Source organism: Eulemur rufifrons, chromosome 28, assembly GCF_041146395.1.
Source record: "Eulemur rufifrons isolate Redbay chromosome 28, OSU_ERuf_1, whole genome shotgun sequence".
Taxonomy (NCBI): Eukaryota; Metazoa; Chordata; class Mammalia; order Primates; family Lemuridae; genus Eulemur; species Eulemur rufifrons.
In genome coordinates, this window is record NC_091010.1 from 27296310 (window position 1) to 27309556 (window position 13247).

Sequence of the window (13247 nt, forward strand, 5' to 3'; positions counted from 1 at the left end):
TTCATTTCTAAAATAATGTCAACAGTACATAACCTGTAGGATATCCTAATAATTAAATGAGAAAATTCATGAAGCGGTCAAGACTGTTTCAGGGAAATAATAGTCATGCCACACTTTTTGTTTTAAAGACAATATGATATTTGTTTTATTGCCTACATTCTGATAAATGTTGACTTGGCTGATTTTTTTTATCTTTTAGTTTTCACAGACTCTCATAACATCCTTCTCATACCTCTCCCACTCTCAGCTTTATATTTTATGGTAATTGAAGACATTCTTCTTTCAATATGTTTAGTCAGTGCAACTAGAAAAATGGTTTAAAGGAATAGTAATTCAGATGAAGGGAAAGATAAGAATACTTGTCTAAAGGTACTTTCTATCATTACCTTTTTGTTTTAATTTAGTCCTTGAACTAATGTAGTATTTTAAAAAGTTTAGTGTTATTTAAAAAGTGGTATTCATGTTTACTCTTGGTAAGTTTAGGAAAACAAAGAAAAATCAGTATACCACTCAGATAATTTGCATAAGCATTTTTGCAAATTGCTTTTCTAGATTTATATATTTTGTCATAGAATTATAGAACAGTGAAAAGTTTGTAGGTCCTGGTTTGGGTTGAGAAATTGGTAAAGGCATAATATGAGAGTTAGCTGGAAACATAGGCAGTGATCTTCCAAGAGTGAATTGTTTAAAATTGAGGTTGTGGAGAAAGTGTAACCTTTGGAGCTGAGTGTTTGAGGTAAGATGGGTAATGAGGGAGGGAGAAAGGTCTGTGGCTGCAATGAGGAGTAAATAGGACTCTGTTTAACTCCAAGCATAGTAATACAAGGGAGATGGAAAACAGTCATAAATTGAAAGGCTGCCAGCACAAACAGTATCCATAGGGATGAGTAAGACAAAATGGCAAAAGCTACAAATTCAGAAAAGAGACTGAGGATATGGTGGATTTTTGCTATATTATTCCAGAGATCATTGTGGTAGAATTTCAGGAGTTATGTTTTAAAATGTTACAGAGCTGAGTGTGGGAATGTATTCCTGTAGTCCCACCTACTCAGGAGGCTGAGGCAAGAGGATGTCTTGACCCCATGAGTTTGAGGCTACAGTGAGCTGTGATCACACCACTGCACTCCAGCCTGGGCAATGGAGAGAGACCCCCACCTCTAAAAAATAAAATAAAATATTATAAGGCAGAATTAATGTTCGAGGACAGCCAAGAAAAGTGTGTTTCATTCATAATCTTTTGCTAGAATTGGAACTCTTTTTATATTGGTGTTATTTTCAGAGATACTTTTAATTAGTGCTGCTATATTTCAGTCTGGGCAATAGGAGTTAATGCAACAAAAGAATTTTTTATTTTGCCTAAAAAAGGAACAAGCAGGAAATTTTTGAATGGGGACAAGTGGGTGGAGAGAACCTATAGCTAAAAAATAGCTCAGTGGATAGGCAGTTTTTAAAATTAAACCATTGATACAGGCTGATATTAAGCCTCCTTTCTGAAAATAATATCAATATGAGGTATGTATAGAAGACATCCTCATTTATATTCCTGTTTTCAGTCTTACTCCAAAATTTTAGTATGTATACTTTCCTGGGGAGTATGTTAAAAAAAAAATTTATGTGCAGAACCTTTGGAATTTAGCCTCTATAATTCCAGTTTTCTTACATGGTAAAATGACAGCATCTTTTTTTTTATCATAAGGTTATAGTGAAAAAACAACGAAATAATGTATTTTAAAAATCTTATTATATTTCTAATTAAATGTAATATACATTTATGACATTTCCACTAATAGTAAAACAATGGGAAATGAATTGTTAAATAATGAATCAGCTTCTCTCTCTAATCAAAAGGTCAATAATACAATTTCCAGTCATGTTTTTTGTAGGGTTTGCCTTGAAGCTTCATTACTTTGATGACTGAGGAAAATGGTTAAATATTTAAAAAGAGTTCAGCCTAAATTATTAATATTTTTCTGACTGCACATTAATTTCTTAACTTTATTGAAATATAAATTTTACACAATAAAATTCACCTATTTTAAGTGTATAATTTAACAACTTTGGGAAATTTATTATGTCATATAACCACACCAGCCTTAGAATATTTCCATCTCCCTAAAATGTTTCCTCATAGCTCTTTGCCATAAGTCCCCACTTCTGAACCTGGATCTGTTTTCTGTCAAAATAGTTTTACCTTTTCTAGAATTTAAAATAAGCAGAATCATGCAATCTGTAGTCTTTTTTGTTTGCCTTCTTTTTCTTAGCATAGTGTATTTTTTTTGAGATTCATGTTGTTTTATAAATCACCATTTCATTTCTTTTGACTGCTGAGTAGTACTGCATTGTATGACAATACCATGTTTTGTTCATTCATCAGTTCTACTTTTTTGACAGTTATGAATAGTGCTTTTCTGGACATGTAGGTACATATCTTTTTGTGGACATACCTCCTTGGTAGATACCCGGGAATAGAATTCCTGGGTTTTATGGCAAGTATAAAGGATAAATTTTAATAGCTTTAATAGCTACTAGCACTTGGGGATTTGGATTGCTTACTTATCTTTGTGTCAGGCAGTCAAAATCTTTATGGAAGATTTTGGCCTTCAGTCTGCTTCCTTGTGAAGATGAGATGGTTATTCATACACACAGATGCTGTGGTTAAAAAGGAACTTAACCCTGCTCTCTACTTGTTATAGGGGTGTGTGTGTGTATGTATGGTGCTTCATACTGAGGGTATATGGGGTGTGAATATGGATGTAAGGGGATGTAGCTTCATTACTGAGTCTTTAAATCAGGTAGTGTGAGTTGTGCAACCCTTTATTTTTTTTCAAAATTGTTTTGGCTATCTATTTCCTTTTCCCTCTACATGTAAATTTTAGAGTATGCAAAAAATCCTGTTGGGATTTGATTGGAATTGCGTTGAATCTATAAGCCAATTTGAGGGAGAATTTATTTCTTTAAAGTAGTGAATCTTGCCATTTTATGAACATGGTACATCTGTTTGTTTATTTGGAAATTTCAGTTTCTTTCATCAGTGTTTTGTACTTCTTATCATACATACCCTAAACATTTTTGTTCGATTTCTGCTTTGTTTTCTATTTTTTATTATCTTAAAATGCTTCTGTTTAAAGCAGAATCTGGGCTAGACAGGGTTATTCTCTGTTTTATTGCACATCACTTTATTGTGCTTTGCAATAAAGTGAATTTGTTTTTTTACAAATTGAGCGTTTGTGGCAACCTTGTAGTGAGCAAGTCTATGGGTGCCATTTTTCCAACAAGTGCTCGCTTCATGTCTCTGTGTCGCATTATTGCAATATTTCAAACTGTTTTTAGTATTTCTATTATGGTTATCTATGATCCAGTGATCTTTGACGTTACTATTGTAATTGTTTTGGAGTGTCAGGAGTCGTTTGCATATACAAGACAGCAAACTTAATCCATAAATAGTGTGTGTGTTCTGTTTGCTCCACCAACTGGTCATTCCCTGTCCTCCAGTGTCCCTATTCCCTGAGACACAACAGTATTGAAATTAGGCTACCTAATAACCCTACCATGGCCTCTAAGTGTCCAAATGAAAAGTAGAGTTGAACATCTCTCACTTTTAAAATGAAAAGCTAAAAATAAGTAAACTTAGTGAGGAAGGCATATTGAAAACTGAGAAAGATCAAAAGCTAAGACAGGCCAAAAGCTAGGCCTCTTGGGCCAAACAGACAAATTGTGAATGCAAAGGAAAAGTTCTTGAAGGATATTAAATGTACTACTCCAGTGAAAACACAGTTGGTAAGAAAGGGAAACAGCCTTATTGCCAATATGGAGAAAGTTTTGGTTTTTTGTTGTTTTTTGGGGTGTTTTTATTTTTATTTTTTTGGGGGGAGGACAGGGTCTTGAAAAGTTTTAGTAGTCTAGATAGAAGATCAGACCAGCCACAACATTCTCTTAAGCCAAATGCACAGCAAGACCCTAACTCTCTTCTGTTCTGTAAAAGCTAAGAGAAGTGAGGGACCTGCAGAAGAAAAGTTTGAAGTTAGCAGAGGTTGGTTCATGAGGGTTTTAAGGAAAGAAGCCTTAAACATAACATAAAAGTGCAAGGCGAAGCAGCAAGTGCTGATGTAGAAGTTGCAGCAAGTTTTCTAGAACTACGGTCCCCAACCCCTGGGCCGAGGATTGGGACTGAGGCCTCAGAGCTCCACCCCCCGACCCTGGTCCGTGGAAAAATTGTCTTCCATGAAAGTTAGGAACTGGTAGCCGCAGGAGGTGAGTGGGGGACAAGCAAGTGAAGCTTCCTGTATATTTACAGCCGCTCCCCATCACTCGGATTACCACCTGAGCTCTGCCTACCCCACCTGTCTGTGGAAAAATTGTCCTCCGTGAAACTGGTCCCTGGTGCCAAAAAGATTGGGGGCTGCTGATCTAGAATATCTAGCTAAGCTCATAGGTGAAGGTGGCTACACTAAACAACAGATTTTCAATGTTCATGAAACAGCCTTACACTGGGAGAAGATAACATCTAGGACTTCTATAGTAGATAGGAGAAGTCACTACCTGGCTTCAAAGCGTAAAAGGACAGACTGACTCTTGTTAGGGGCTAATGCAGCTGATAACTTTAAGTTGAAGCCAGTGCTCATTTACCATTACAAAAAATCCGAGAGCCTTTAAGAATTATTATATGTCACATCTACTCTATCTGCTCTATAAATGGAACTGCAATGCCTGGGTGACAGCACATCTGGTTACAGCGTGGTTTATTGAATATTTTAAGCTCACTGTTGATACCTATTGCTCAGAAAAAAAGATTGCTTTTAAAATATTACTGCTTATTGGACAATGCACCTGATCATCCAAGAACTCTGACGGAGACATCTAAGGAGGTTAATGTTGTTTTCTTGATTGCCACAACTTCCATTCTGCAGCTCATGGATCAAGTACTAATTTTGACTTTCAAGGCTTACTATTTAAGAAAAACATTTCGTAAGGCTGTAGCGGCCATAGACAGTGACTACTCCAATGGATCTGGGCAAAGTAAATTCTAGAAAGGATTCACCATTGTAGATGCCATTAAGAATATTTGTGGGCCGGGTGCAGTAGCTGACACCTGTAATCCTAGCACTCTGGGAGGCTCAGGCGGGCAGATTGCTTGAGGTCAGAAGTTCGAGACCAGCCTGAGCAAGAGTGAGACCCTGTCTCTACTAAAAATAGAAAATAGCTGGACACTGTGGTGCGCGCCTGTAGTTCCAGCTACTTGGGAGGCTGAGGCAAGAGGATCACTTGAGCCCAAGAGTTGGAGGTTGTAGTGAGCTAGGCTAACACCATGGCACTCTAGTCCCAGTGACAGAGCGAGACTCTGTCTCAAAAAAAAAAAAAAAAAAAGAATATTTGTGATTAATGGAAGGAGGTAAAAATATCAACATTTGAAGGATTCAAGACTTCAGTGGGAGAAGTAACTGCAAATGTGGTGGAAATAGCAAGAGAACTAGAATTAGAGGTGGAGCCTGAAGATGTGACTAAAATTGCTGCAATCTCATGAGCAGACTTGAAGGATGAGGGATTGCTTCTTAAGAATGAACAAAGATAATGGTTTCTTGAGATAGAACTTATTCTTGGTGAAGATGCTGTGAACATTATTGAAATGACAGCAAAGGATTTAGGATATTACATAAACATTGTTTAAAAATCAGTGGCAGTGTTTGAGACGATTGACTCCAATTTTGAGAGAAGCTCTACTGTGGATAAAATTCCATCAAACAACATGCTACTGAGTATCACATGCTACTGAGAAATCTTTCATGAAGAGTGAATCAGTATAGCAAACTTCACTGTTACCTTATTATAAGAAATTATTATAAGCCACCCCACTTCCAGGAACCACCACCCTAAGAGTCAGCAGCCATCAGCATTGAGGCAAGGCCCTCCACCAGCAAAAAGGTCAACTTGTTGAATATTTAGATGATCCTTAACCATTTTTTTAGCAATAACATATATTTAATTAATGTATCTACATTGTTTTTTAGATAAAATGCTATTGCACACTTAATAGACTACAGTATAGTGTAAGTATAATTTTATATGCACTAGGAAGCCAAAAAATTTATGTGACTTACTTTATTGGGATACTCCTTACATTGTGATGGTCTGGAACTGAACCTGAAATATCTCCGAGGTATATTGGTAGTATTCTCCATAATACTATTCTGAAACATTTTTCAGATGGTTACATTAGTTGACTCATACATAGCTAGCATTTTTGCTGCATATGTCTAAGTAAATGTGAAAACATTTGTTCCCACAACTATAACATTATAAAGATTGTAGTTTATTTAGAGGTCCTAAAATAATAAATTGGTAGAATTTGAATTATAATTTATACTAAAATATTTCTTAACTGTAATATTCTTATTTTGATATCTAAGTTGAATACAGGTCTCCAAACCAAGTAAGTAGAATCCATTTGCCACTTTGAAGTGATTAAACCCATGTTGGAGAAAAAGAAGCATTCTCTGTATAAGCAATAATTGTGTTTGAAGGGTTAGAATGTGCAATATAGCAGAATTTGAATTGCATAACTGTTGCTTATATTAAATATTTCTTTTTTTCTTGCAAGTGATTTCTCTGACAGTCTGATAGCTCTTCTTTCAATGCCTACATGTATGAAACTGAGAATTTATGCATGTTGACATCTGTTGGTAGAAGACATGTATTAAATTACCTAGAGACCAGCTGTAATATCTTGGGCTAAAAAAGTGTTTACCACATACATGTTCACTATGAAATAATTACTTTTTATCAATTATTTCGCCTGGCCTTTTTCTTGTATCACCTTCATTCTTAATAGTAATCAGGTCAGTACCCATGGATGTTAAATATACATACATACACGTGTGTGTGTGTATAATCTTTTTTTCTGAACTCCCAGTGTTCATAATGATTAGCACTGATATTTAGTTAATAAAAATGTTTACCGATGAATGTTCTTTTTCTTTTTTCTATATAATTATGAGCACAGTGATTAAATAATAAATACGGTAACTATATTCAAAACGTCCCCCTCTTTTTTGTTTTTTTTGCAAGTTAGTCATATATTTGTACTTGTGATATGTTTTGCACAGTACTGGGTATTCAAAAACTTTACTGATTTAGTTTTTTAGACACCCAACACAGGTGAATGAGGGAGTTAATATAAGGTACTGTATAATTATATAACTGAGTATAAACTGGCAGTCTTTTATCTAGGTTTGCAGCCTGGTGAAAAGAAATTACTCCCCCCGACATCCCACATCCCATGTATAGACCCATATGTGGTAAGGCTAAATTAGTTATTCATTCACTTAGGCTGGATACAAAATCTTATCTTTGTTGGTTTAGGCATTCCATGGTGGCCACTGAGAGTCTCTGCACGTTCTTGCTGGATGTGCTAAGAGTGAAAGAACCTGACCACTCTTAACTAGGGCCATTTTTTAGAGTTGGGTGTGCAGTGAGCAGCCAACTGTGGAGGATGAAGTAATAACCTCCCTGAGACAAAGAGTGGGCATTTTCCCACTTACTAATTGGTGAATTCCACTCTCCCCCTTCCCTACCAGGGTCAGTGTTCCTCTCTGTGACACGACTCACTGTGTGCTCAGTTGTCCATTCTGGGCCCTTTGCATCCTTCTCATGGGTCTTGGGGGTCATGAGGAGCTGGCACAAGCATCATGATGATACTCTGGTTGCTGCTTTTGCTCTAAGTAATAAAGTCCCAGGAGTCCGATATCTCTTCTGCCAGAATCCATGAAACAGTAATAGGCTAGCTTGTGTGTGTGTGTGTGTGTGTGTGTGTGTGTATGTGTGCATATGTGTGCGTGTCTGTATATAATTAAAGTCCATACCCTTCACTGTTCTTGAGAATCTGATATCTGAAAGTGAGTTGGCTGCACAGCAAAGGAAAAGAAACAGAATATTACAATTTCTTTTTGTCCCCAGGGTCCCTAGCAGTATCTTAAAACTACGAATGACACTGTATGCAGTATAAGCTGTGGGTTTAGAAATCTCACTTCATGCCAAAATCTTTAATTTTATATCTAGGACTTCCCATTTGGAAGAATTTACATTGAGTTATATCCTTCAGGGTGGGTAAATGTCAACAAACCATGGGCCCTTTAAGTTCTTGACTGAAATATTTTGTCAACAAGACCATATTATGGTCCCTGAGAGGAAAGCAAAGTTAGTGTTCAGGTTTTCCGGAGAATTCCTGCTCCAATTTTCTAGGGTTTCCAAAAAGCCCTTATACCACAATTTAGTAATTAAGATGATAATCTTATAAGATTTCAAGTAGTAGAGAAATTGGTATAGTTTAAAATCTTTGTATGACACCAGATGGACCTCAACTATACCCCTTAAGGGTGGGTTTTATTAGAAGAAGCCAACCTTGACTTGGTTTCCTTCCCTGTTAAGTAGGAACAGATGTTAACTTCTTGACCACTTCATTCCTATCTTTGCTCATTCTAACAGATAAACACATGTAACTAGCTAGCTTCCTAATGGACAGCAGTACAAACACCACCAAGTCAAACTTACCTTTTACCAATTTGCTTTCATGTTTAACAATCCATTATTGCAAGAGTCAGGGGATATTTAATACTTATTAAACGCTTTGTATGTGTGCAGCACTGTACGTGGCAGTAAAAATGTATAAAAGAACAGCTCTACCTTCAGTGAGTTTACATGCATAATTTAAAAATATTCTCATATTTTAAAATATAGGGCAGTATTTTATTACATACTAATACAGTATAAGCTGTATGAAAAATATTAATAACTGCTGGAGGAGTTCAAAGCTAAGTTTGAGTTGAAGTGAGGGGCATAAACATCATGGAAAAACTTGAACTGGGCAAGAAGAACAAGCAGGGTTTAAGTAAATGGCAGTGGAATCTCTTCAGGTATAAGGGAGCAGAATATGTGTGGCAGAATTAGGACAAAAAGTAAGAATAAGACTGCCTCCAGCATAACTCATAATAGAGTTGGGAAGACAGGTCTATGCAGAGATAATTTTAGAGAATGATTGAGAAAGGATGAAAGTGGAGAGAGGAAGGGTTGAATGATTCAATGACCTATGAGTATAAAAGCCAGCTTCAGTATTCCAAATTATAACATCCTTGTCTTGTTCCTATCTTAGAGGAAACACTTTCAGTTTTTCACCATTGAGTGTGATGTTAGCTGTGGAGTTTTCATATATGACCTTTATTATATTGAGGTAGTTTTCTTTTTTTTCATAGTTTGTTGAGTGTTTTTTTATCATAATAATTTTGTGAGACGCTTTTTCTGCATCATTAAAGATGATGTTTTCCTTTAGTCTGTTAATGTGTATTACATTGATTTTCAGATGTTGAACCATTCTAGTACCACTCACTTCCTTTGTAAATAATGTTTTCTTAGAACAAAGTCAAGCTCAGTTGTTTACATATTGTCTGTGGCTGCTTTAACGTTACAGAGACAGAAGTAAGTAGATATGACAGAGACCACATGGTTTGGAAAACCTGAATTATTAACTATTTACTCTTTAAAAACATTTTCCAGCCTCTGCTTCTAGAATCAGTACTATAGACATAGTTCTTTAGTGTATATTTAGGAGATATGGACCAATCTGTACCAACCAATACTCTGTAAATTGCTTTTCTTAAACATTTATGGTTTATCTCCTTGTCATAGTAATAAGTAAGGGTTATAATTTGGTTAAGAGAAGTTAGTGAAATAATGCTTTTAAGAGAAATACTTGGCCGGGCGCGGTGGCTCACGCCTGTAATCCTAGCACTCTGGGAGGCCGAGGTGGGCGGATTGTTTGAGCTCAGGAGTTCGAGACCAGCCTGAGCAAGAGCGAGACCCCACCTCTACTAAAAATAGAAAGAAATTATATGGACAGCTAAAAATATATATAGAAAAAATTAGCCGGGCATGGTGGTGCATGCCTGTAGTCCCAGCTACTCGGGAGGCTGAGACAGGAGGATCGCTTGAGCCCAGGAGTTTGAGGTTGCTGTGAGCTAGGCTGACGCCACGGCACTCACTCTAGCCGGGGCAACAGAGTGAGACTCTGTCTCAAAAAAAAAAAAAAAAAAAGAGAAATACTAAGTTAAATAATGAATTTGTTAATGTCTTTTTAAAATTCAACTTCATGGCATGTATTTTGAAATATTACTATACCCATTAACCAACCTCTCTTCATCTTCCCCCTCCTCTCTTCCCAGTGTCTGATAACCATCATTCAACTCTACCTTCATGAGATCTCCCTTTTTAGTTCCCAAATATGAGTGAGAACATGCTATATTTGTTTTTCTCTGCCTAGCTTATTTAACATAATGACCTCCAGTTCCATCCATGTTGCTGCAGATGACAAGATTTCATTCTTTTTATGGCTGAATAGTATTCCATTGTGTATATACTACATTTTCTCTATCCATTCATCTATTAATGGACACAGGTTGATTCCATGTCTTGGCTGTTGTGAATAGTACTACAATAAACATTGGTGTGCAGATATCTCTTTGATATACTGATTTCCTTTCCTTTGGATATGTACCCAGCAGTGGGATTGCTGGATCACATGGTAGATTTTTGTATTAAAGTATCACATGTAACCCATAAATACGTACAATTATTATGTATCACTAAAAAAGGGAAATATCTCTGTTCTGCTTTGCTTATGGAATTTTTTGTTTTCATTTTCAAAGGTGTATGTGGAATTTGATGATCTTGAATGGGATAAACGAGAGTGGGTTAAAGTTTATGAAGATTTTTCAACTTTCTTGGTGGAATACCACTTAATCTGGGCCAGAAGGAATGACCCTAGCCAGACTCAGGGATCAAAGAGCAAACAGATTCAGTGGCCTGCATTGGTAAGATCTGTTCCTGTTTTATTAAGCATTTTCATTTGTTTGTATTAAAAAAAAGCAAGAATATAATCAGTAGATTTATCTTACTGATTATAAATTAATATTTCTGAATAGTCTATGAAGTATCTGGCAGAAGTTTCAAAGCACTGCTTTCATTTTGTTAAACAACTTTGAGTCTCTTTGTTAGTATTATTCCAGTATATTTAGTCCACAAATAATTTATTCTATCAAGTTAAGTAGAAACATAAATTGGATTAAAGGCTGCTGAGAGATAATTGTGTACAACGTGGAACAACTTTGTTATACAAAACTTTTTTACATGAAATATAGAACATACTTTGTATAAAGCATTTAATAGCACACAATTTTTCTTGGTTTGTTAATTAGTGAATCCATTGTGGGTGATAGCAAATGTTCAATGTATAATTATATATTCAGGTAATGGGTAAAATTACTTCATATCAGGAAATGTTCTATTTAAAAAAATAGATTTGAACAAATTATCCTATAGTTTGAAGAATTTTATAAAAGAAACATACTAAGTAAACAAGGTTATTAAATTCTGTTAGGAAGAAAACAGCCACATTTGTTTAATTATTGTCATCCCTGTTTTCTCACAGAATGCTTAACGTGTAACAGATATGCAATATTTTTAAATTTTTTCTTTTCATATTAACATCAAAGAAGTATTTTTAAAGTCATTGAATCATTATTTCAGGTGGTTGATACAACTAGTGTGTTGGGGTTAAGTACTTTAATTTTTATAAAATGTAAACTAATTACTTACAAGGGTAGTTTCCATTTGCTGATAATTGTAATGCATATAAGTTCTCTATTTTATTTAGTTAACCCTTTAATGCTTTTCTATATATAGAATAACAATCTAATATATCTATTTCTCTGATTATTCCTTTTTAAAAAGTCTGAGGAGATGTATAGTTAAAAAGACAAACAGGGAGAGAGGGAATGAAGTGAATGGAATCAGTGGCATTTTTAAAAGCAATTATTTATAATATTGAAAGATACAAATGATATTTGTGACCTGTAGTTGTGATAGGAAACTTTGAATAACAAAATAATAGGCCGGGCGCGGTGGCTCATGCCTGTAATCCTAGCACTCTGGGAGGCCAAGGCGGGTGGATAGCTCGAGGTCAGGAGTTCGAGACCAGCCTGAGCAAGAGTGAGACCCCCGTCTCTACTAAAAAATAGAAAGAAATTATATGGACAACTAAAATATATATATACAAAAAAATTAGCCGGGCATGGTGGCTCATGCCTGTAGTCCCAGCTACTCGGGAGGCTGAGGCAGTAGGATCGCTTAAGCCCAGGAGTTTGAGGTTGCTGTGAGCTAGGCTGACGCCACGGCACTCACTCTAGCCCGGGCAACAGAGTGAGACTCTGTCTCAAAAAAAAAAAAAAACAAAATAATAAAGGTAATTTTATCCATAATAGATTTTTTTAAATATTTGTTAAATGAATATGTTGAATTGTTAACATAAAATCTTTTAATCCATGACTAGCATGCTCTTTTATTTTATAGATGTTAGCCTAAAAATCAGTTAAAACTTGTAATTTTGACATATATGTGAATTTTGTATGAAGGAAGAAGTAGCATTAATAATGCCAAAAAGTATATGTCAGTATCATAGTTAACACTAAAAAGAACTTTAGAAAATCATTGCACTTCCTGAGAAGCAATTAAGATAGAGGTGCATTTATATTCATACATGACTGATTTTAGAAAGAATTTGGAGATTCTGTTTGGAAATACTATTTAATAATTTTTGTCATAATTTTAGAAAATTTTTTCTGTTGAAAACCTTTTAGCCTCAAAATTAAGACTACTTAAAAAATCACCAAACTTCTATTTTTAATTTAATAGAAAAAACATTCACGTTATGAAAAAATTTAGAAAATACTGAGTAGTATAAAGTAGAAAATCATATTCATTTAAGCCCCATCACCAAGGGGTAGCCCAGCATGATTCTTTGACATATTTAGTTATAAAATATGTTGCTCTGATTTCTTTCTTTTTTTTTTGGTCATAGTATTTAAAAAAACATTTTTAATGGTGGTAAAATACACTTAACAAAATTTGCCATTTTAACCATTTTTTAAAAGTGCATAGTTCAATGATATTAAGTACATTCACGTTGTTGAATGACCATCACCACCACCCATCCACAGAACTTTTACCATCTTGCAAAACTGAAACTCTGGACCCATTTAATAGCAATTTCCCATTCCCTTCTCTCCCTGGTAACCACCATTCTACTTTCTGTCTCTAAGTCCCTCATAGAAATGGAATCATACAATATCTGTCCTTCAGTAATTGGCTCATTTCACTTAGCATACTGTGTTCAAGGTTTATGTATGTTATACTGTGTAGCAGAA

General features: G+C 35.3%; 1 protein-coding gene across 3 annotated transcripts in view; it reads left to right on the forward strand.

The window, feature by feature from the left end:
- JMJD1C (jumonji domain containing 1C) overlaps positions 1-13247 on the forward strand; it is a 229995-nt gene that overhangs the window by 47014 nt on the left and 169734 nt on the right. For 2 of the 3 annotated variants that reach the window (XM_069461114.1, XM_069461115.1), the window contains exon 2: positions 10692-10856. In XM_069461114.1, the coding sequence (XP_069317215.1) occupies positions 10692-10856 (165 nt within the window). Of the gene's footprint in view, positions 1-10688; positions 10857-13247 lie in introns of those variants that run through there. The other variant, XM_069461118.1, reaches the window with a different exon arrangement.